This window comes from Taudactylus pleione, unplaced genomic scaffold (genome assembly GCF_031769625.1).
Source record: "Taudactylus pleione unplaced genomic scaffold, aTauple2 ptg000845l, whole genome shotgun sequence".
Taxonomy (NCBI): Eukaryota; Metazoa; Chordata; class Amphibia; order Anura; family Myobatrachidae; genus Taudactylus; species Taudactylus pleione.
In genome coordinates, this window is record NW_028285247.1 from 1,891,249 (window position 1) to 1,916,795 (window position 25,547).

A 25,547-nucleotide genomic window follows, 5' to 3' on the forward strand; every position below is an offset into this window, starting at 1 on the left:
AAGATAATATAGAGGGTGCACAAATTGTTTTGTATATATTCAATGAATAAGAAAGGGTGAATAGAAAGTAACATGGTCTTGTGCCATAAAATAAAAGTATATAAGCATATTTGCAACATTTATGTCTCCTTGTCCATATTTGCAGAGATCCTAGTGGTAGTATGGCAACCAGTGGATACAAATGAAGAAAGCATATACAGATATGTCCTTACACACCTTTGCTGCAGGAACTCTAATTTCTGCCGAAAATGCGATGCGACTAGGATGCACTAGCCATAGGGGAAACTATGGGGTGGTCCTGGGGTGCACCAGACCACCCATTAGCAAGACAGCTAACAAATTTAAAGTGATTACTGTCTGCGGCCTCCACTGCAGCCTGTCCGGTAAGGGCTGGGACGACTAACACTGCTCTGACTCCCCTGCTGCGTCTAATAATTTCTACCGGCGTCACACCACACGTGCGCTCTGTCTTTGGGTTCCTACTTCCTTCATTTGAAGAACTGAACTGAAGCGCGGAACAGTGCTAGCGGCACTTCAGGAGGAGACAGCAAGCAACAAGCAGCAGGGAGGAGGTCAGTGTGCACTGCGCTGGTGGCTGCGGAGACAGAGGATGAGAGACACAGTGGGGTCTGGCTAATGAACTCAGGGGGGGTCTGGCTGATTGACAAATGGGGGGTCTGTCTGTTTGACAAATGAGGGTCTGGCTGATTGACAACCAGGGGTGGTCTGGCTGATTGACAAACGCGGGGTTCTGGCTGACTGACAAACGGGGGGAGTCTGGCTGATTGATTGACACGGGGAGGCTGGCTGTTTGATTGACACACGAGGGAGGCTGATTGACAAAGGGTGAGGGGAAGGTTGAGGGACACAGGGGAGGAATTGAGGCTGAAAGACTCAGGGGCAGGAGGCTGGAATGACGAGGCAGGAGGCTTTAAAGAAAGGAGTTTGGAGAGACACAAGGGTTTGGAGGGGTTTACACGGGGCACGAGTCTGGCTGAACCTCTGTTATATTATGATGACAGTGGTTATAATTCTACACAAACAGGCATCTTCTAGATCAGGGATCAGGGATCTTTTTTACCTTTTACCCCAAAATATAATTAGATACGCCGATGTTACCCTCTTGATTTGAAAGGAAGGAAATCATATAGTAGTGCCCCCATATAATGCCCCTGTAGTAGTGCCCCCATATAGTGCCCCTGTAGTAGTGCCTCTGTAATAGTGCCCCCATATAATGCCCCTGTAGTAGTGCCCCCATATAATGCCCCTGTAGTGCCGCTTGTACAAAAAAAAAACCCAAAAAACACTTACCTTAATAACCGCTCCTGCATCCGCTGCCGTCCTGTCCGCCCGGCTGCTCCTCGGAACTATGGGAGAGACGTCATGATGTCTCTCCCATAGTGCGCATGGAGAGAGGCAAAAGCTGAAGTTCAGAAGAGAACTCCAGCCTCCGGCTAACGCGACACTGCAGGGAAGGAGCCGGGCTCCCGCTGGTAATAACATCTCAGCGGGCATCCGGCTTAGAGCCTCTCTGCGGCACAGTCGGGCATGCATATGAATCACTCTATATCATAGAATGATTCATATGCATGCGCGGCTGTCCATCCATTACCCCCAGGAATTTCATTTTTACCCCATGTGGGGTAATTTACCCCTGTTCCCCGACCACTGTTCTAGATCATGTGATCTCCTACATGAATAGTGAATACCAACTAAAGATACACCATCTGCTAAGGGAGGATCATTTTCTTCAGAGGCTCCATGTTGCAGAGAAACCACCATATAGGTAAGGTGTATTTGGAACGGAATGTAGAGGAATGCTCTCATAGTGATGTGAAATGGACGGAGTATCATGATGACACTCCCCCATTTTCGAGTGACTGCCCTCGTGACGTGCGGCCACACCTATTTTTGGGACATGCGTGCATGCGTCGAAGGCGCGCGCACACCTTGGACACATTTTTCGCTTGAACCACTTAAGGTAACATGAGTTCTGTCGAGGGGTTGGAACTGGGACCACCCATTACTAAATGTCTAGTTTTGCCTATGGCACCAGCAGACTGTGCAGATTAATTTGATATGCAACACTTGTATATCTGTCTGCGACTGAGTATCTGAATCTGTATATGACATGCTACAATGTAGTGGCTGCAGCTTTTTTCATTCCAAGTTCCGTTGTGCTTCATATACAGACTCAGTTGCACACAGATATATAAGTGTCACAAATTACATTAATCAGCACAGTCTACTGGTGCTTCATCACTAGTGGGTTGTGTAAACCACTGAGGGGAGCAGCTTGTACTGTCCTGTCCTCCCGGTGGCCCAATACGCATCTGCCTGTCAGCACCTGAGATCAAGCTTTATTTTTTGACCACTATAAAAAGCCTATTAATTATGAAAATGTTAAGTATTCTGTTAGTATAAATGTATGCTATTGTTTAATGTAATTTAATGTAGATTATCTGTATGTGGTGTACTCTGTGCAACTAGCAGTAGCTAGGCAATTGCAGCTCCCCTTAAGTCTAAAGGTAGGAGCCGCCACTGATTACATAATCTTCTATTCCGTGCAGTGCAATGAGGATGTGTGGGTCTATGGCAGAGGTTTCCATGACAGCAAGCACAGTGAAATCCCATCTCGCAGCATACATTGTCATTGCCATCATGGATAACTGAAGAGAGATAGAGGATGCATCCCGAACACGATGCTCAGGATTTTCCCATATCTCATTATATTTATTCAGCAGATGCTGATTAATTGCTTTGTTGGTAGCACTGGGCAGTTCTGAATTTGTGTGTCATTCTTGAAGCAAATTTGTTATTACAGATTATCTAATAAAATGGGATCCTTTGTCGACCTATTTTTTTTCAGCTGATGTATCACCAGTGGGTGGCACCTGTACCGTGAGTGCTTACTGACTGGCAGACGTGCTACAGGTGTTTTGTTTATTCTTACCAGGCTGTAATTACATCTTATATGGGAATCAATGGCAATCCTGGCCACAAGAGCTGACAATTAAGGCGCACAGGGAGGTTGTACTTCTTAGTGGATAGATAGATAGATAGATAGATAGATAGATAGATAGATAGATAGATAGATAGATAAGAGGCAGGCATCTGTGATTCTCTAGCTGGCAGGGCTGGACATGCTGAGACTTGTAGAATTGCTTCAATGTTTTCTTTTTCTGAGACCCCACATGCATGAATGCTCGGTCTAGGTGCCCGGCTGCCCATCTGCCAGCGCTCCCGGTCCCTGTCCCCCATACCTGAGAGCTGCTTTCCTCCCGTGCAAGACGAACGCTCCTTCCGCTGTCTGAGCCATAGCGGCAGGTAGCTTCTCTCTGCTTCTTCTCCTTGTTACTAGGGGAGGAGCCAAACAAGACGTTGCTAAGCGGAAATCTCTCTGCCGACTGTTCGCTTTTCCCAGTTTCTTAAACATGTTTAGCCAGCAGGGCTTCCGTTAGAGTGTACTCTGAATGCCGGCCAGGGAATAGCCAATGGCAGGCTGTTATGGCCGTGACGTCACTGCAGAGCCGGTTGTACGGAAAGTGACCTTGCGGAGGGGAGGTGGGTGCGCATGCGCAGCGGGGTGCTGCTGCTCCTGTGCGCCCCACGTGTGTCAGTGAGAGGTGATCAGTGTGAGCTCCTCTCATCGCCATGTCCTGGTTATTCGGCTACAACAAGGGGCAGCCGGTCCCCCCAGATGTACCCGGCCTGCCGGTACCCCCTCCACCTTCGGGGGGTGATGGGGACGGAGGGGATAAGAGCAAACCCAAGGACAAATGGAGCAACTTTGACCCCACCGGCCTGGAAAGAGCAGCTAAGGCAGCACGAGAGCTCGACCAGTCACGTAAGTGTCCGGAGGAGACTAGGGCTGAGGTGGAAGTGGAACTAAAAGTGTCAGCATAGCTTAAACATGACAGATCAGGCTGGCACTGGTATATTCACAGACAACCAGTGACTGCTCAGTCTATGCGAAACCACAAGTGCCAACATTCCTTGCCAAGCCAGAGTGTGGGATTTGTAGCTCCACAAAGCCCAGTATGCCCTGCCAGCCATATCGTACCTAACATGCTGTAATTTGCTGGTAGTTGGCTACTGGTCCAGTGGGACAGTGACCCCTGGGGTATTAGACCAGCTGTAGTAAGTGTGACCATATGCAGAACATTAAGCATGATTGTGTAAACCCAGGGAATGGGTTGGATAGTATCTGACCAAACGTGGGTTTTGTATCATGTATTCAAAATACATGTATTGCAGGTCAATACTGTATGTTAACATATACACTGTTGCAATTCCTGTCTTTTATTGTTCACAAAGCCTTTATATCACCTGGGCAGAGTTATTTTTGTTGCCCTTGGCTATGATATAATTATTCTATCTGCTCTATGCAAGGGCAATAGTGAGAAATAGCTCTGCCTAAATGGTAAAAAACACAAATTTGCAAATGTAAGCACAGAGATAATATTTGGTAAAAGTGCGTGTACAAGCTAATCAGATGATATACACCATAATAAGATCATTTTATTTGAAGGTGCATTGCCCTTTTAGTGACACAGATCAGTGTGTTGTTGACTCTGATGTTTGAGACTTTATTTTGAGAGATATTTTCCTGACCAAGGTTGTCTGCTATGCAAGCACCAACAAACTACATGTAAACCGTGCCATCCCGTAATCATTACTGTGGTTTGTGTAATGTCCTTGCACTATATTGTGACTAAGTGCCCCCTTTCCAGTTCTGAGTCAGTGTGTGTGATATGTTGCTCTGTTTACCCATAATTGCATCATTCATTATGGTCTGTGATCTCTTGCTTTTCACTAAAGCTCACATGATGTGAGTGACCTCTATTGCTTGTGATGATGTATTTAGCTTACTACAGATTTGTACTTTTACTGTACATTTCATCTAGGACAGTTCTGTATGGAATTTCACACATCTATCATGTTTTAAGATAAATCTATGTGGTGTAGAGCAGGTGTAGCATACCTGTGGCACTCCAGCAGCTGTGGAACTACATATACCAGCATGCCCTAATAGCAAAACTGTGGCAGGTAAAGCTGGGATGTGCAGTGCAACAGGTTGCCTACCCCTGGCATAGTTTATTACCATTTAGTATTTATGAACAGTTATGTATATAGCACACACATATTTTGTAGCCCTTTACAGAGAATATTTTATCTACACTGTTGGTGCTGCCTCACATCACCGAGGTCTTGGGTTTTATTCCCAGTGCAGCACTAATTGTGTGAAGTTTGTATATTTTTTTTTATGTGCGTGTGTGGGTTTTTTATCACATACTAAAAATATGCTGGTAGGTTAATTAGCTCTCAACAAAATGAACCATGGTGTGTGCGTGCACCTCATAGGGAATATGGATTGTAAGCACTACTGGGGCAGGGACTGATGTCAATGGCCAAATATTCTCTAAAGTGCTGCAGAATATGTGGGTTATATAAATGTTTATAAATAATCAGTCTTTGTCCCAGTGGAGTTCACATTCTATGTTCCCTACCACATTTGTACACATACATACACGCCATAGTTAACTTTTGTCAGAAGCCAATTTTTCTACTAGTATGTTTTTGATTGTTGGAAGAAACTGCAGTACTTAGAATAAACCCACGCAAGTACCAGGAGAACATGCATAGATAGGGACCTGGTTGTAACTGAACCGTTGACCCAAGTGTTATGCAAAGCTGACCATTGTGTCATCTTGCTGCCAATATTACTTAAATAATGTGAATGCACCACATACTGTAAATTTATAATGATGATACAATTCCCCAAGGTGTTTCAACCTTGCATTTACACTGATGATATTCTGTAAATGGGGTTGGCTGGTTTAAACCAAATGTTTTTTGTTTTGTTTTTTTCTTTTAAAAAGTGTTGTTTTTTTTCTTAATATGCTGTGACTACAGGTAGGGCATCGTGACTTCTTAATATTATATGGGCGTCCTACTGGTATTCCACATTCTTGCTGCTTGTGGTATTCATTTGAGTGAGTTGAACCAATACAGTAAATTCACACACACAATAGGGAGGATGAACCAGATCAGTGAGGTACTAAATCTAGCATCCGCTAATACTCCACAAAATCCTCCCCTAACAGTCCTATAGGACAGGAGAAAACCACAACTAACATTCATAATTTTAAAGGGTAAACAACTCCAACACATTAAAGAGGCAATACACAGAGAAACACCTCATGGTTTAATCTGCTTCATGTTTATTTCAATTCAAAACCTTCAGTCCTTCTGAGATGAGTGGAAGGAAGAAAGACATGCTGGGTACACACCTAACAGATATATTTGCAGATGATGGTTGTTCGTACACACTGAACAACCATCATCTGTGTAGCTGCCACTGTATGTGTATGGGCGGTCTGCAGACCGCCTGTACACACTTGCTGATGGACAGATGTCTGCAGACCGCCTGTACACACTTGCTGATGGACAGATGTCTGCAGACCGCCCTTACACACTTGCCGATGGACAGATATGTCTGCAAATATAGCTGTCCATTGGCTGTGCAGCACAGCCAATGCGATATGTCTGTGAACGACGTCGTTCAGACATATCGCGGGTACACACTGGCTGACGGGCAGCAGATATATTGGCCAATCAATTGATCAGCCAATATATCTGTCAGTGTGTGCCCAGCCTTAGTCTGGCTATCTTTTCATGAGATAAAAAAATCCTGATAACTTTGGCTTGTTAATGTTAGAAAACATTAAAACATGGTTGATAAATGTTTCACAGTATTAATATAAGAAGAATTCAATATTTTTTCGTTAAAACATTAATGCAAAAAAAAATAAAAAGGGTTTAAACCAAATAAAGCGTTTAAAAAAAAAACAAAAAAAAAAAACCGTTTTTGTTTTTTTTCCAACCTTGTCTGTAAATAAAACCCCTTTTCCACTAGATTGCCGGGTCGCACCCGAGATTATGTTCACGCGACCTGACTGAGACCTCTGTCAAACAGGCGGCCCGACCCGGCACTAATGCTGGATCAGTGACTCCGTTGGTGCCACGTGATGAGCCGGCGCTTGGAGATGATCTCATCTCCAAGCGCCTGCTCTTCCTATGCAGAGAATGGACCCGGGTTACCAGTTCACACTGCATCACGAGCAGGGTTGAACACTCGTTCAACCCTTCTCGTGACCTGGGTTGAAATGCGGGCTTTTTTCAACCCTGCCCTTTCACACAGCACAATAACCCGGGTTATTGGAGCTAGTGGAAAAGGGGTATAATAGAGTACTTTATTCCATCTTTAATTTTTTATGATAGAAGTCTCTAAGTTCCATTATCTTATAAAGACAATACTGCCAGTTTAGTGACTTTTTTTTAATACATGTCCGAAGTAAGGGAGCTTCATGGATTGTGTTCACAGCCTATAGCAGCCATACACAAGTCTCAGATCAACATTCAGATTGTAAAATGGCAGCTGGACTGGTCTTCGCTTGGAGTGAATGCATATTCAACTGTAGGAGAAATTATGGTCCAGAACTGTGTTTCATGATTTGGCATGAAACACAATGACATTCTTGAGAATTCTGTGCTTTTTTTTTTTCTACTTCAGGGTCCATAGGGTATCCACAGGATACCTTGGGGTATAGGTGTGACGTCAGTCATTGGGCACCTTAGAGTTAAGCTTTCAGCCTCCCAGGATGCACTAGGATCCCCCTCCTATACCCTGCCCCCGAGCCAAGGCATCTCAGTTTAGTTTGGTGCCCGGCTGGAGTCGGGTGCACCTGTTGGAGTGGGGGCTAAGAAGAGCCCCTGAAGTTTTCTTTATGCAGCTGTGGCTGCACATCTGGAAGTACAGCATGGACAGTCAGTCCTGACGTCCATGCTGTCTTCCCTACACCCCCGCCGGTACCAGAACGCCGGTACCGATCCGGGGATGCTGGTGAGCATCTGGGGTCACAGCTAGCGGTGACCCCAGATGTTCAGGACCATGGTCTTAATCAAGGGGGACAGCAAGGTAAGCAACGGGGTCCCGCGGTGGGCCCCCGCTGTTACATGGTCCAGAGTCCCCAGGCAGGGGGCTCCCTGGGGGCTGGCTGCAGCGTGGAGCCAGGTATATAACCTGCGCTTCCACTACCCCCCTGGGACAGCGGACCGCAGCAGAGCGGTAGCGCTGCGGCGTCCCGGGGGTTAAATGCATGCCAGGGGAGCGCGCCTTCCCTGTCTCACAGCCGGCGCCTCCCCTGCTGCACACAGGCCTCTCTGCAACACACGCCGACTGGCCCTGTGGCAGCGCTCCTCCCCCAGGCCAGCCTCCTCTCTGCTCCTCGGCGGCCCTCTTCAAGAACGCATGGTGAACGCTGCTGGAAGTCTGGACGGAGGCATAGTGGTCTGGATCCCCCCGCATACATCTCCTCCGCTGTGGTCAGGTCTGTGTATGCAGCGCTGTGTCCTACCAGACTCTGTGTCTGTGTAGTTGATTTATCAACGCTGGTTAGTGCAGGAATTGAGTTTCTTTGCATTGTATGTGACTGTGCTAGCGCTGCTGCCTGTACTTCCATTTCTGACTGTCAGCCTTATTACTGTCCCTGTTCTTTCTGCTAAAGCCCTTGCGGTGCGGTGCGGTGCTGCAAGGTGGTCTCTCGCCTTTTTAAAACAATTGGTGAGAGGGGTACCTTTAGCGGAGGGGGGTGGTAGCGCGGAGGGCCTCTGCCGGCAGTGTTTGTCGTTGGCGCGGCCTATTACGGTTACAGCACCGGTACAGGAGCCGCCCTGGGCTTGTTTCGATCAGGCGCTTACAACCTTAGTGGGCCAGTTAGCTCCGCAGCCCGCGTTTACGCAGATGGGTTTGTCCCAGCAATCAGTGGTGTCGTCACCCATGCAGGGTTTCCCAAGACAATTGGTGGTACCCTGCAGTCTCCCTATTTCCCCTCTCCCGGTTTCTCGGGAGCCGGCGTGGGTTAACTCCCTGACGAGTTCTGTACAGCACTTGTCGGATGTGTTGCAAGGGGAGTGGCCGGTGGCGTCTCTGTCGGCTCTTTATGAGAATGACGAAGGGACGTCTGATAATGGGGAGATTCTGGATCCTTACGATCAGGAACCTCTCCATACTAAGGGCGCAGACGCTAGGTCCAAGGTGTATATTCCTGGACTTATTCGGGCAGTCCGCACAGCCTTGGTGATTGAGGACGAAGTTCCCCCAGTGGCTAAATCCAAGTATGCCTTTTTTAAGGATGTGAAGGGTGACGCCACAGTCTTTCCTCTTTCGGGTCAGTTGGTGGACCATTTAGAGGAGGCGTGGAAACAGCCTGGCAAGCGATACCAGCCGCAGAGGCGTCTGGCGGTGGCTTATCCGTTCGAGGATTATTATTTTGCTAAGTGGGAATCCCCTCCACAGGTGGATTCTCATGTGACACGTCTTGTCCGTAGTGCCACATTACCAATGCCATCCATGTCCTCCCTTAAGGATGCTACGGACCGCAAGGTAGAGATCTGCCTGAAGTCCGCTTATTCCCTTGCGGGGGGGGGGCAGCGCGGCCGGCTATGGCCATTTGCTGGGTTGCCAGAGCTATGGAGCGCTGGGCGGATTCGTTAGAGGCGTCCTTCGATTCCGGCTGAACAGGTGGAGTTGATTGGTAATCTCCGTGATTCGGCCACTTATATCAACGAGGCGGCCTTAGACATTAGTACCCTGGCGTCCCGAATTTCTTCAGCAGCGGTGGCTGCTCGTCGCACCTTGTGGTTGCGATCCTGGAAGGCGGACGCTGAATCCAAAAAGGGTTTGGAGGCGTTGCCCTTTAACGGAGTTCTCTTCGGTCCAGATCTGGACAAGATTGTAGCCACACTGGCGGCAGCCAAATCGGCATGTCTCCCGTCGGCCGCTGTCCCTTCTGGTTCAGGACCATCGTCCTTTCGGTCTCATAGGGCCCAGGGCAGGCCCAAACCACAGTCTTTTCCCTGACAGGCTGGTCCCAAGAAATCGTCCAAGCCCCGGAAGCAGACCTGGAGTACCAGACGTCCGGCCCCTAAGCCAGATGACAAGCCTGCGGCCTGACGGTCCGGGCCTCCCTTTGGGGGATCCCAAAGTGGGAGGCCGCCTGCTGCAGTTCGCCCGGTGTTGGTCGGTCACCACGACAGACACTTGGGTTCCCGAGGTGGTCTCCCACGGGTATGCCCTCTCTTTCCGGCACAGACCCCCGGCTCGATTTTTCACCACGGGTCTACCATCAGACCGGAACAAGGCCATGGAGCTGCGGAAGGTCTTGCACACTATGCTCCAGGCTGGAGTTATAGTGCCTGTTCCATTCTCCCAGAGGGGCCAGGGTTTCTATTCCAATCTCTTTTTGGTGCAGAAACCCAATGGGTCGTATCGTCCGATTCTCAACCTCAGGGCTCTCAACAAGTCTTTGCGGGTGCCGAAGTTTCGGATGGAGACCCTACGGTCCATCATTCTGGCGCTGGACCTGGGGACTACATGGTGTCATTGGACATACAGGACGCTTACCTGTATGTCCCTATTCTTTTGCGCCATCAGCGGTTCCTCAGGTTTGCAATCCGCAGCGACAACTTTCAGTTCCGGGCGTTACCTTTTGGCCTGGCGAAGGCACCACGGGTTTTCACCAAGGTGATGGCAGTCATGGCGGCTTCCCTGCGGCTGCAGGGGGTCCGCATGTTGCCGTACTTGGACGACTTTCTATTAGTGGCAGGATCTCGGGAGCTCCTTCTGCGCCACTTGGACCTGACCATTGTGCTACTGCAACGACACGGCTGGTTAATAAACTGGCAGAAGTCCACTCTAATCCCGTCTCGGCGGATTCTGCACCTCTGAGCCTTATTGGACTCGGGACAGCAAAGGATCTTTGTGACGGGGGAAAAGATCTCTGCTTTACAGTCGAGGGTGTGCAGTTGTCTGCACAGCCGCAGGGTGTCTCTACACTCGGCGATGAGATTACTGGGCTCCATGGTGTCGGTGTTCGACATGGTGGCATATGCCCAGTTTCACTCCAGACCTCTGCAGCACCTGATCCTGTCCAAGTGGAATGGGCTGCCTCAGTCTCTAAAATCCCAGACGATAGTGCTCACCCCGGAGGTTCGCCTGTCCCTTGCCTGGTGGTTGCAGACGATCCATCTCAACAAGGGACGTCCGTTCTGGGTACCAAATTGGGTCCTGTTGACAACGGACGCCAGTCTTCGGGGCTGGAGAGCAGTTTCGGGTCCACACTTGTTCCAGGGCATGTGGACAGAAGCGGAGCTTCCAATAAATCTCTTGGAACTCCGAGCGGTCTTCAATACCCTCCAGCAGGCACATCGGGTTCTCCAGGGTCGCCCAGTGCAGGTCCAGTCGGACAACGCTACCACCGTGGCCTACATAAACCGGCAAGGAGGAAACCGAAGTCGGGCGGCTCTCGTAGAGGTGTCTCGGATCCTGGTATGGGCGGAGCGCAATCTTCCGGCCATATCAGCTGTCTTCATCCCGGGAGTGCTAAATTGGGAGGCGGACTTTCTCAGTCGCCAGGACGTTCATCCGGGGGAATGGTCCCTGCACCCGGACGTTTTTCAACTGCTGGTGGACAAGTGGGGTCTTCCAGAGATCGACCTCATGGCGTCCCGGCACAACAACAAGTTGCCGGTGTACGGGTCTCGCACAAGAGACGAAAAGGCGTCTCTGGTGGATGCTCTGTCCGTCCGGTGGACGTTCCGGTTCGCTTGCCTGTTTCCTCCGGTTTCTCTTCTTCCACGGGTAATCCGGAAATTCAAACAGGAAGGAGGGACGCTCCTGTTGATAGCTCCCGCGTGGCCCAGACGGCACTGGTTCTCAGACCTTCAGGGTCTGTCTGTGGATAGTCCTCTGCAGTTGCCGCTACGACCGGACCTTCTGGCGCAGGGTCCTTGTCTTCACCCGGACCTGACTCGGCTGTCTTTGACGGCGTGGCTGTTGAGACAGCCATGTTAATGTCCAGGGGTTTTTCCAGCTCTGTAGTGCGTACCATGTTACGAGCTCGGAAACCGTCTTCCGCGAGGATATACCATCGCGTGTGGCATACGTTCTTCCAGTGGTGTCGACCGAAAGGTTATGCACCGCGGGAGTTTCGTCTGTCTCGGATACTCGCCTTCCTACAAGCGGGACTAGATCATGGGCTTCGCCTTGCTTCTTTGAAGGTACAGGTTTCGGCCCTGTCGGTCTGGTTTCACCGTAGGATTGCTTCAATCCCGGATGTGCGCACCTTTATGCAAGGTGTTCTCCGCTTTCAGCCACCCTTTGTTCCACCTGTGGCGCCTTGGGATTTGGCTGTGGTCCTGAGGGCTCTCCAGGGACCGCCGTTTGAACCACTGGGCTCAGTGGATCTTAAATGGCTAACGGCTAAGACTGTTTTCCTTCTGGCCATAGCTTCGGCCAGACGTGTTTCTGATTTAGGGGCTCTTTCTTGTAGACCCCCTTTCTTGATTTTTCATGGGAACAGGGCAGTGCTCCGCACTCGTCCTGGATTTCTTCCCAAAGTTGTTTCCCAGTTTCATGTTAACGAGGAAATAGTTGTTCCGGCCTTTAACTCACCTTGCCTTTCAGTGGGTGAGGCCACTTTGGATGTTGTGCGGGCCTTAAGGACTTATGTTGACCGCACTTCTTCGTTTAGGAAGTCGGACGCCTTGTTTGTCCTCTATGGCTTCCGTAAAAAGGGTTGGCCTGCTTCAAAGCAAACTTTGGCAGCCTGGATCCGTATGGCTATTTCTGAAGCGCATCTTCATGAAGGTCTGCCGGTTCCTCCTTCTCTGAAGGCTCATTCCACTAGGTCTGTGGGTCCTTCGTGGGTAGCTCGACGTGGTGCCTCTGCAGTCCAGATCTGCAAGGCTGCTACGTGGTCCTCTGTCCATACCTTCGTGAGGTATTACAGGTTTGACACCTTTGCCTCTCAGGATGCTTCCTTTGGGCGGCGGATTCTCCTTTCAGCACAGGAGCGTCCCCACCCTTAAAGGATACTACTTTGGGACATCCCCAAGGTATCCTGTGGATACCCTATGGACCCTGAAGTAGAAAATATGAGATGTGGTAAGAACTTACCTTTTGTTATCTCTATTTCTACGAAGTCCATAGGGTTCCACATGACTCCCGCCCTGTCGCACCTGTGCTGCAGATGGGCTTTGCTCTGGTCACCGGTTTTTCCGTCTCCCTCTGGTGAGAATGTGATTCTTGTGTGTATCCAGATCTTCTTTCTCTCTCTTCCTTCTCCTCCTCCGGCCTATGGCTTGGTACAAAACTGAGATGCCTTGGCTCGGGGGCGGGGTATAGGAGGGGGACCCTAGTGCATCCTGGGAGGCTGAAAGCTTAACTCTATGGTGCCCGATGACTGACTTCACACCTATACCCCAAGGTATCCTGTGGAACCCTATGGACTTCGTAGAAATAGAGATAACAAAGAAGTTCTTACCATATCTCATATTTTTACTTTGCGGTAACAATTTGGAGAAGACCCTTTCCTGTTTCAAAGTCCATTAAAAAAAGTTTTTAGTATGGAAGATCTTAAATGGCCTGCACAGAACCTTGACATCAACCCCATCAAACAACTTGTGGAATAATTGTAATAACTCCAATCCAGACATTATCACCCATCATTTAGTGCCTGACCGTACACAGCCCTGCAGCTGGGTTCTAAAATCTAGTGGAAAGCCTTCCCAGAAGAAAGGAGACTGTTATACCAGCAAATGAGAGACCAACGTTAAATGAATTCCTAGGAATTTAGAAGTTCTAACAAGCACATATAGGTGTGATGTTCAGATATTGGCTGAGTATGGTGTGTGTGTGTGTGTGTGTATGTATGTATGTATGTATGTATATGTATACACCCGAGGCAGCAACAGGGTCCTTGCAATAGGTGAAGAAAAGTGCTTTGATTTATTTAATCAATCATAGGTCTCATCAACGTTTCGGGGCCACATGCCCCTTCATCAGGATGACATCTTTGTCATCCTGATGAAAGGACATGTGGCCCCGAAATGTCTGAGACCTATGATTGATGACCCTTCCTGGGGTGCGAGCAGAAATCCGACAAAACTACTTGCGCAATGCAGTTTTCTGCCCTTAGCGCGGCGGAAACAGTATCGCCGCCAGGCAGTTAAGTTGGAGAATGCCCGTTCTCGCGACTAAACACCATGTTAAAGGAGCAGGAACGAGCATTCTCTGACATAACAGTGAGCTGAATTGAATAGTTCCGGGAGCTCCTTCCCGGTCCTATTTAATTTATGTTGAAATGAATCGTGCCCATAGGATGCTTTCCTTTCACTTTTTTGTCCAGTTCATTCCAAACCTGCTCAATAGAGTTTGTCTGCATACTGTGCATAGCCATTCAATAATTAGAAGCCTACCCTTTTGTTCTTTTGCCCAAAGCTAGCTCTGATATGGCCTGGAGGTATGTTTTGGGTCATTAGTTTGCAATAGGATGAACCCTTGACCAATTAGGCGTAAAGTAAACTAGAATAAGTTGCCAGCTTCGGATTCAGCAAAAGAGTCCCAGACCATCACACTTTCACCCCCATATTTGACAGCTGGTGTCACACACTGAGGAACCTTTTCCTACTCAATGTCGTACAAAAACACTGAGTGAAAGATTTAAAATTTTGATTAATCGGTCCATAAGTCTTTCAGTCTCCAGTAATCTCCTGGTGTTGGTTCCTGCCCAGGCCTTTTTCTTATTTTTGCCATCTTAGCAATGGCTTTCTTATTGTGACTTGACCTGTCAAACCTGCACAGTTAAAAATGGAACTTGCTTACTTCGACCATTGTTATGTTGTGTTTGAAGCTGTTGTCCTTTGTGCTGCCTATCACGCTTGCTGTTGACTCTCAGAAACTTGTCTTCTGATTCTGTTGTGGTTTTGGATCTGCCAGGCCCCTTCCAGTCTTCAACTACCTTTTGATGGTGTGGGAAGCTGTACTCATGTCATATCCCTGTTTTTCTTTGCAGTTTCTGTAAAGGAAGGCCTATACATCTAAGGGTTATAATGGTCTGTATTATTTTGGTAATTGCCATTTTCTCAATTAATATGATAGCCACATTTTACTTCCTGCAGTGTAATATTATCCAAATAATTCTTCAGAGGGTGTAATCAGTCTGTTCCAATACTGCTTTTAAAGCCGCGTATCCACTTACAGATATAAATGAGTGATTGAATGATAATGACATCGTTATCGTTCAATTGCTCATTAATCGTGCATAAATCGGTCAGTTTAATGTCGGAAATGATCAGCGATGCGCGCTCCCACTGGTGGTTTCCGACATCAATCATCGCCTGAACATGACAGTCAATCTTATAACTAAAATTTATGTTTTTCAGTGTTTTTTTTCTGACCTACACTTTTTTTTTTTTTTTTTGTACCATTTCAAGTTAATAACTGGACTTAAATTGTACAAATTTCAATAAAAACTGGAAGAATTGGCGTGTTCTAAAATCTTTATATGTTGTTCCAGCTTCTCCAGGCCCGAATCACCAGTTAAGCTGTACACAATACACGATTTGTTGTGTAATCATGATACCTGCGACCACTCTGCCCGACCATTGTGTAGTTTGTGTACACAATTCATCATTTTGTGGTCACATCGTCTCATCTGATGTACTACACATCAGATGGGATGATGCAACATACGACGCAGTGCAGTTACAGTAAGCATGTAATGATATATTGCATTGTCGCATGGCTGATCGTTCAGTGTGAACGAGGATCCGCTATATTGATATGCCGCTCAGAAGTGACCACAACTTAGTTGTGACAAGAATGGGAACCTGAAGTGTGAGGCTCTTTTCACTTGTTTATACTACTTTTTATTCCTTACCCACTCAAGGATGGAAAATTATAGACTAGGGGAAATTGCGTTATGTGAGATGCCAACAGGTCATTTTATAAATAATTAACTGGAAATCAAGACCTTATATGATCTTTAGTGTATTTTTGCCTACCTTGCATGACCATTGTGAAGATAACACATGCTGCAGATATGCTAACACTCTGTAAGCGATATTGCAGCAAGTATGAGACTTAAGCTGGGGTACACACTAAACAACGTGTGTACCCAGCAATGTTACACACGACCTCCCTACCGATGGGCCGACATATCGGGCGATCCTGTGCCCGACCGTCCGATATGATGACCCCCGCCGCATAGTGCTGCATGGGATCGTCGGCTGCATCGCCTGATTGGACTGCATGTACAAAATATCAGGCTATGCGGCTGACGACCTCACGGGAGCGCACAATGCATGATACAGTGCATACACACTGTACGATTTTAACGATTTGTCGTTCTGATGCGTTGGAATCGGCCAAATCGTTAACAAAATCATCAGGTGTGTACCCAGCTTTAGATTTGTGAGACAATGCAGCGGCCTGAGTTTTTAACTAATAAAAACATGTGGTCTAAATAGTCTTTACAATTAACACAGTAAAGTTCAATCCTTGTGTTTGGTTTTCAGGCCATGCCAAAGAAGCCCTTCAGCTTGCAAAGTTGCAAGAAGAGACACTTCACCTGGAGCAGCAATCCAAAGTCAAGGTATAACATCCCTGCATGAAAGTGATAGACATGTTGTACTAGCGTCTTTAAGACCAGGATAACTAGACTTCCTCTCTGTAGCTTCCAAAATAAGGGACTCCAGTCCTAGTTCTCTTGAAACACCTAAGGTTCATGTCTAAATAATTTACTATCAGTCCAGCCTATAAAATAAATGCTGCAGTTAGTATGTTGCTGTATTTTACTAGAGAGTTAATAAAAAAAATTGAGATATCACCAGAATTACTAGTAGACTGACTAGAAGTTGATGGTATGAGTGAGCCATGGTCACTACTATGATAGTGGTGCTTTTCCAGCAGAGTGAATGGAGAAGTGTTTATGCATACCTTTGGTCCTGGACTTCTTGTTATGGGTAATACTCTGTAATAAACACACAGGAGCTGGGTGGGATTATGTGCCTTATTTGTATCAGTTGGAGCCACCACAGTAGTGTGTTCCTGGTACTGGAAAACCAGATTCTGGTCTACATCCCAGGACTTGATTATTAGAGCATTATAATATGCTTCACAGGACTACGGCTCTCCTTCTGCATGAGGCACAGATTCCTCCCTCTACATTATGGACACCTAAGGAAAGCAGTGAGCTATATCAGAGGGGTACAACCTCTGGGCAGGGTCCCCGAGTCTGTACCAGGTGTCCTAATATTTTGAGATAAACAATGCTTTCTATTTGGCATTTGCCTGTTTTTAGTTAATCAGAACATGGCACAGACACTCTGAAACCCTAGTATTAAAATGTCGACAGTCTTAATGTCCACAGTCATAATAAAATGACTCAGTCGGCAGCTCACCTGTTGCTAAAAGCCGGCATCTTGGACGCCTCTGAGGGATTCTACCCTTGGGCTGACCAGTTAGTTAACATTATGGTAAGGGGAATCCACGCTCTGTGTTTCCCTGCTATAGCGTTATCTCCTCTGCTAGTTCAACCTGGTGCTGTTTATTGCAGCATCTGAGCCGCTGGCTCTCCGGTGCGGTCTGTGTCACTTTATTATCACTGTCGACACTTTGACCCTGTCGACACTATGACCGCCTAAAGGGATTTATGTATCTACACCCCAATTCCCTGTTCTGCTGGTCTGACCCAATCGATGATCAGCGATCCATTGGCAAATTGGTGAAATACAATATGTCTATTCATCCTTATACGCAGGAACCTTACCACTACGACACAGTCTGGTTCATAGCAGAGCCTTAAGCTGTGTACACACCTAAAGGAGAAATCTGCAGATGATGGTTGTTCATACACACTGAACAACCATCATCTGTCCAAGGGTCCTGCTGGCCAGGGGTCTCATCACACCCTCCTCCCCGTGCCGTCAGCTGACACACAACACGATGGACAGATATATTTATTTATTAACAGTTTCTTATATAGCGCAGCATATTCAGTCTGCCATCGCCGTGCAGCACAGCCGACGTGATATGTCTGTGAACGACATCGTTCAGACATATCGCTGGTACACACTGGCCGACGGGCACACAATATATTGGCCGATCAATTGATCGGCCAATATATCTGCCAGTGTGTACCCAGCTTTAGTCATTTTCATCTTTTGAATGAATGTTCCATATGTTTTATAGGAATATGAAGCTGCCATAGAACAGCTGAAGAATGAGCAGATTCGAGTGCAAGGAGAAGAGCGCCGGAAAACCCTAAACGAGGAGACAAAGCAGAATCAAGCGGTGAGTCAAAACCTAGACTATACTTTGTGGTCTGCACTGCAAGGTTTTGCCAAATCTAGATAATTCATGGTTCCTTATGTAATGTCTTTAGCAAAGCAGTTTAATATCCTTACTGTAAATATTTTCTTTTTGCTCATTTCACTGTGATTGTAGTACCTGCAGACTTCATTATTAAATACAGAGATAAAAGGAATGAGCTTTAGATGAAGTGGGTGGTGCTAGGACACAATGTAGCCAATCCAAACATTAGAATCCAATCAGTATAGATCCAATAACTCCTGTGTCTCCATTGAGTAAGCAATCTGGAGGTAGGAGGTGCTTGGACCATTTGTAACCAATCTAAACATCTAATGGTGGGTACACACGGTCAGATTTTCTTAAAGATATGAACGACAACGATTGTAAAAACCTTCATATCGTTGACATGTTGGGCATGCATCGATCAACGATGCGCGTGCCCGCATGTCAGATAACGATATCTGACATAGACTGTGTTTGCGGTAAGATTTGGACGCTTTCATTAATTTTAAATAATGTGAGAAATCGTTCTTGTTCAATGATTACTATGATCTAGCAAATCTAACCGTGTGTATGCACCATAAACCTTAACTGCAGCACAGATTGCTGTGAGGCTCCAGTAAAACAAATGTGGGAAATTTGTGGTATGAATTGCATTTTTGTATGAAACTAAATTGATACCACAAGGTTTATACATTGATTTTAAGCCAGCATCGCACGTTATCTAGTGCCATTTAGAGTGACTGCTAATTGCATTGTGAGATCGTATAAAAAGAATATATGAAATTTCGCATATAAATGAGTTAATATTTTCATATAGTTTAACTTATTTTGAATACTCATTTTCTCATTCAGGGTCCATAGGGATCGACAGGGGAAATGTGGTTGGAGTGATCCAGGCACCAAACAGTTAGGCTTTCAGCTCCCAGGATGCCTCAGGTCATCCACATATACCCCTCCCCTGGCCACAGGCATTTGGTTTTGAGTTTGGTGTGGCAGGATTCAGACGCACAGTCTTTTATTTTGTTTTGTTTGATTTATTTTTACTTCAGAGCAACCAACATCAGGCGTCCTGAAGGATGCCTGTGCTGCTGCTCCATCTACCCCTGCCGGCACCGCAACACCAGTAACCTTGCGGCTCTCCATTGACTACAATGGAGGGAGCTGTTCATTGGCTGAGAGATGGGGGATGACCTCTCTCAGCCAATGAACGCTTAGCGGTGGATTTCCTTGGTGGAATCCCGCCGCTAAGCTCTCAATCGGGGAAGTGCCATTCTATTGAACGGTACTTCAGTTCGTTGGTCCGCGTTTATCGCTTTGTTTTTTTGCCAAGTCTGTGGGATGCCTACTTTGGAACGAAGAGGACAGAACCTCGCATAGGAGATGGTTAGTATAGTTTTTTTTTCACAAGTCCCCTATATATACTTTACCGGAGAAGTGGACCGATGCTACAGGGTTACATAGGCGAGTTTGTGTACAGGTGAGTGCATGTATGTTTCATAAACTTATACTGTCACGGTGTGTGTGTCATTTTTTTTTTTTTTTTTACTTTTTTTTTTACAGGTACTAGTGGGCCCCTAATGCCGTGCATGCTGGTACTTGTGGTTCTCAAAGTACCAGCATGCGGGGCAGGCTTGCTGGGACCTGCAGGTCTACTTGTAAAGACAACATTTGCTATTATTTATTTACACCACACCACACAATCAACCCGCCATCCACAGCCACCGGGCTATCAGCCTGGGGTGCCCTGGAGAGGGGGACCCCTTTATTGGGGGGGGGGTTTCTCCAGCTCTCCAGGGGCCTGGGCTGACTAATGGTCAGGGCTGATGCTGCTGCTTGGGGGCCCAGTGAAAGGGCTCCTCTGGCTGTGGCATCAGCCCCCCGCTAGAAAAAGTTTGGTGCTGGTTCTGGAAGATACATGGGAACCCTACAAATTTTTTTTCCCCCTCTATTTCCAGAACCAGGACCGGATCAGAGCCCAGTGCTGGTTGCGCAGGATACGGGGGACCTCTGCGTCGTATGTCCCCCGTATTTTGGCGTTCAGGGCTGGATCTGACTAGCCCGGTGCTGGTTGTGCTTAAGTATGGGGGGGACCCCTATGTCATTTGTCCCCTGTAATTAAGCACACTCGGCACTGGGTCACTAACTGTCACCTCACCAGTCCAGTTTACCAGCCCTTGTACAGGAGTCATCTTGGGTGTCCTTGTGTCTCAGGTTATAACGCAGCTAGTGGACCGTTTGGCTACTCCCACGCTGCCTCTCTTAATGGGATACCCACAGCAGTTCCAGCCTACTATGTTTGTTCCCCCTGTACATCCTTCTTGGATGGATGTTTATGCCCACTCAAGTAAGAGTATGGCTTGGTCAGCTGCTGCATTTCAACAGATGTTGCAGGCGAACAGACCGGTAGTCACTAAAGGGCCTGAGATGACGATATAATTTTATCAGTCTGCTCAGCTTGTAGATTCAGACGCATCATCGGAGGAATAAGATGATGCGCCGGGTTCTTCGCCAGGGTCCATCTCAGGAGAGGAGGATCATCCTTCTACAGTGGATATCCCTTCTTTGGTGAGGGTGGTCAAATCGATCCTAAATATACAGGATGATGAGCCAGCTCCTAGACCTAATGCTCCAGTGTTTAAACACCGGATGGAGGTAAAAGCTGAGTTTCCGATGTCTGAGCAGCTCACTGAACTTATGGAAGTAGCATGGAATAACCTGGATAAACTGTTCCATGTCACAATTTTGTATCCTTTTCCACCTACTGAATGTACTAAGTGGGAAGTCCCTCCTACTGTGGATGTTCATGTGACATTTAGTGAGGAGTGCTACGTTGCCTATACCGTCAGCATATTCCCTTAAAACTCCTACAGATAGAAAACTTGAAACGTCTTAAATCGGTGTTTTCATTGTCAGGAGCTGTTACTTGGCCAGCTATGGCTGCGGCTTGGCTATCCAAGGCTCTTGAAGAAAGGGCGGGGGCATTGGAAGATACTCTACCGAATGCTACCAGAGAACATCTCACATATATCTCCCATATACGGGAAGCAGCCTCCTATTTGGGAGAAGCTGCAATAGATGCTGGGCTACTGGTTTCTAAAGCATTGGCAGCTTCAGTTGTTGCTCGTAGAGCTCTTTGGTTAAGGTCCCTGGAAAGCAGAAATGGAATCCAAGAAAGCTCTGGAAAACCTTAACTTTTAATGTAAACATATTTTTTTTGCAGCAAAATTGGATAAGATAGTGGCTACTCTGGCAGCCTCAAATCTGCAGAATACGTCAGCTACGTCAGAGTCTAAGCAGTCTTGTTTTTGGTCTTTTCGCTCTCAGGGCAGAGCAAAAGGACCGTCTTCCTTCAGACCATCTAGTTCTCGCAGGACCACCAAGCAGTAAACTAAGAGGTCCTGGCCAGTCAGATGTCAAGCCTCTAAGCCTAACAACAAACTCTCAGCCTGAAGGGACGGGCCTCCTTCTGGCGGATGCCAGGGTGGGAGGCCGACTTCTTCAATTTGTGGACTACTGGCATCAAACAACAACAACAGACGCCTGGGTCCTAAAAGTGGTATTTCAGAGGTATGCCCTCACTTTCTGGAGGCATCCTTCCCAGAAGTTTTTTTTTTTTGTACAACTCCCACATCAGATTCTATCAAGACCTTGGCCCTCCAGGAGGTAATTTACTCCTTGCTGCGGGCAGGGGTGATAATCCTGGTTCCTGTGGTTCAACAAGGAAGAGGTTATTACTCCAATCTATTTTTGGTTCAGAAACCAAATTGGTCTCATCACCCTATTCTAAATCTGAAAACCCTCAACAAGTTTATCCGTGTACCCAAGTTCCGTATGGAGATTCTTCGGTCAATTATTTTGGCAATGGAACCTCAGGATTTTATGGCTTACCTGGACATTCAGGATGCGTATCTGCATGTGTCTATTATGCCATCCCACCAACAATTTGTATGGTTTGCTGTGCTACAACAACATTACCAATTTCAGGCACTTCCTTTAGTAGCATAGTTAGAATCACATAAGAATTTGTATCTAGTAAAGTACTTAAAACCTAATATGAATATCTTTCAATAAAAAAAATTCCACTTCTACTTTTATATTTTTTCTTTATAGATATAAATTTTCTTTTGTATATATTCATTAGTTTTCCTTTCACCTCCCTTTATTGTTTTTAATCTATTATTATTTTACTTTTATGTCCCTATTTGATTTTTATTTTACTTTTGCTGATGGTACATAATAAAAAGAAAATGTTTTTAGAATAAGGAAGATCCATTAAACATGTGGATCCCACCTTTTTTACCAGTTCCGGTTGTCACTTCCGTTCTTTTCCTAAATGGACAATGAAGTTTTTACCCTATTTAAATGGACAAACATCCAGAAGACACCAAAATGCGTTTATCGCATGAAACGTGTTGGAGGCAGAAAGGAGATCCTGAAGAAACATTCCACCCGTAGCCGCTCGCCCCTGCTGAGTCCCAGCCCGCTCCGGTGACGTCATATCAGCCGCCTGACCAGGCACGCCGGAGACGCGGCGAGGAAGGCACCAATGGAGGGAGACCCGACACCGCTCCCCAGCCTGCTGCTAAGATGACTTCTATAGCGGTAAGGTAGGGACAGTTAGGTTTGAACATCTACATACGGCTGGCTCCACCAGGACTCATCCATCGATAATCAAAGTGAGTGATTTACATTCAATACAGTTACTCCATTGCTAACTCTTTTTCTTTTCAGGTACCATCAGTGTTATGGTGGGTACACACTGAGCGATCAGTCAGCGATATGCTATCGCTGGCTGAACGCCCTGTACCCTCCCTGGTGTGCTGGATGATCGATATTGATCATCCAGCACACCACCAAATTACCAACGACTATAGCAATCAATGATCGCAGGTCCCTATAGTAACCTTCTCGATATTGAGCAGGTTGACCAGCATGCACGGCCGATGGACGATATCACTGTCGTCCATACGTGCCCGCGCATCGCTGGTCGTTGGTAGGGAGCAAAAAACCCACGATTTCAACTATATTTTTAGCGTTCAAATTGTGAATTAATATCGCTCCGTGTGTACGCACCATTAGTGTTTTCTTTTGCTTTTAACTCACCTTAGTGTTTATTTATAGATTTTTGATTGTCTTTTGTTTCTGTTTAGATTGAAGGTTTTACTTCTATTTTTATTTATTTTTTATATTACCAGATTTTATTTATTTTTACTTACCTTCTTAACACTAGAGCCAAAGGTTTCTCCAGCTCTGTAATTCAAACAATGCTTTGGGCACGACGGCCTACCTCTGCCCGCATCTATTACAGAGTTTTGCATTCTTTTGATCAGTGGTGTTCCCACAGAAAGTATGACCCGAGGGTTTCCCGGGTACTTGCTTTTCTCCAGACTGGGTTATACCTCTGTCTCTGCCTGGCCACTCTGAGCACAGGTTTCTGCGCTGTCCAGTGAAAGATTGCTTCTCTGCCGGATGTTTTTTTTCAGGGTGTTGTCAGAGTTCAGCCACCCTTTGTCCCACTGGTGGCGACGTGGGATTTGTCTTTAGTTCTCAAGGGGCTACAAGCGTCCCCATTTGAACCTCTAGTCTCTGATTAGTCAGCTCTCTCTTGTCACTCCCCCTTAGTTTTTTCACCAGGATAGAGCTGTCCTTCGTACATGGGCAGGTTACCTTGCTAAGGTAGTGTCCCGTTTTCATGTCAATGAAGAGATTGTGGTTCCAGCTTTTCAGTCTTCAGACCTTTCTGTAGATGAAGCCTCCCTGGATGTGGTTCGTGCTCTCCGTATCTATGTGGATCGTACAAACTCTCTTAGAAAATCAGACGCTCTTTTTGTGTTATATGGTTTTCACAAACTAGGCTGGCGCAGTGGCAAATGCAGGATTTCTAGAGCGGGGTTTCCAAATGCTTGATTTTAGAGCAAATGTGGCCATGTGGCCAGTCCATGAAGAGGGCAGAATTCGTACTCAACCAGTTTTAATATGCGTCATACAAAGTGTATTATGTATCATAATGCCAGCATATACAGGACCAGCGATCACAGTAACCCATTATATGTGTCATACATAGTGTATTGTGTATCATAATGCCAGCATATACAGGACCAGCGATACCAATAAGCCATTTGATGCGGCAGTATGCCCATCCTTCCTGAGCTGTTTTATTCTAGTTGTGTGCACCATTCCAGACTATTGGAGGAAGTCCGGGAGCCTGGAGGAGCAGCAGAAGAACCTAGCACTGCCCTGGACATATATGTACATATTGGGCTTTATAGCAGTGCATCCCTAACAGTGCATGTTTTCCAGATCTCCTAGTTGGTGCACAGGTTATTTATTACTGTCTGATACATGTTGAAAGATCCACAGTTGGTGCTAATTTCATTTGTGATACTGAGAAGAACATGCAGCACTAGCAAAATTCTATTATATTACTATTTCTACTGTGGTCATGTGTGAGCTGGGGAGGGGGCTTTCAAGGCAGATGGAACCCCCCCTGCGTTTGCCTATGCTGGCCAGCTAATAAATTCTGGCTCGATGATTGCGTATGACTCTCTCTCATGTTTACACACAAGCTGATCTCCCTGTTCCAAACACGGCGACAGCACATTCTACCCAGTCTGTGGGACCATCGTGGGCATTTCGATATGGTGCCTCTGCTGAACAACTGTGCAAGGCGGCCACGTGGTCTTCTGTCCACACTTTTCTTAGGTTCTGCGCCGTTGACCCTTTTGCCTCTTAGGATGCTTCCTTTGTGCGGCGGGTTCTCCTTTCTGCTCAGGAGCGTCCCCACCCTTAGGGAAACTGCTTTAGGACATCCCCATGGTATCCCTGTGAATCCCTAAAGACCCTGAATAAGAAAATAAGAGTTATGGTAGACTTACCTTTTTGTTAACTTTTTTTTTTTCCATAGGGTCCACAGAGCACACCTGGCTGCATTGGGTAATTTTTTTTTTTCGGTCACGGATTCCCTTATCTTGTATCAGAGTGTTTCTGGTGTACATGGCTCTTCCTTCTCCTCTTTCCTTCACCTGCCTTGTTCTTATTAACAAAATGATTGCCTGTGGCCAGGGGCGGGGTATATGTGGAGGATGATCTGAGGCATCCTGGGAGCTGAAAGCTTAACTGTTTGGTGCCTGGATCACTCCAATCACATTTCCCCCCATGGTATCCCTGTGGACCCTATGGATTTAGAAAAATAAGAGTTATGGCAGACTTACCTTTGTTAACTTTCTTCATTTAGTTGTCTTTATTCTGTTATGTTTAGAAATGATTAAAAAGCAGCATATGTTTATGGAGTAAAATTAGTGCAGTGAATGATTTACTGTGATATGTA

At 46.6% G+C, this 25,547-nt stretch overlaps 2 protein-coding genes across 3 annotated transcripts in view; one reads left to right on the forward strand and one right to left on the reverse strand.

The window, feature by feature from the left end:
• LOC148474395 (uncharacterized) overlaps positions 1-3,436 on the reverse strand; it is a 36,451-nt gene extending 33,015 nt beyond the window's left edge. For both annotated transcript variants that reach the window (XM_088458631.1, XM_088458630.1), the window contains exon 1: positions 3,264-3,436. In XM_088458631.1, the coding sequence (XP_088314757.1) occupies positions 3,264-3,436 (173 nt within the window). The remainder of the gene's footprint in view (positions 1-3,263) is intronic.
• Positions 3,437-3,485: 49 nt separating this feature from the next.
• The window catches only part of ATAD3A (ATPase family AAA domain containing 3A), a 140,127-nt gene continuing 118,065 nt past the window's right edge, over positions 3,486-25,547 (forward strand). Inside the window, exons 1-3 of the mRNA XM_088458632.1 lie at positions 3,486-3,847; positions 16,423-16,499; positions 18,098-18,199. Coding sequence (XP_088314758.1) covers positions 3,655-3,847; positions 16,423-16,499; positions 18,098-18,199 — 372 coding nt within the window. The 5' untranslated portion in view covers positions 3,486-3,654. The remainder of the gene's footprint in view (positions 3,848-16,422; positions 16,500-18,097; positions 18,200-25,547) is intronic.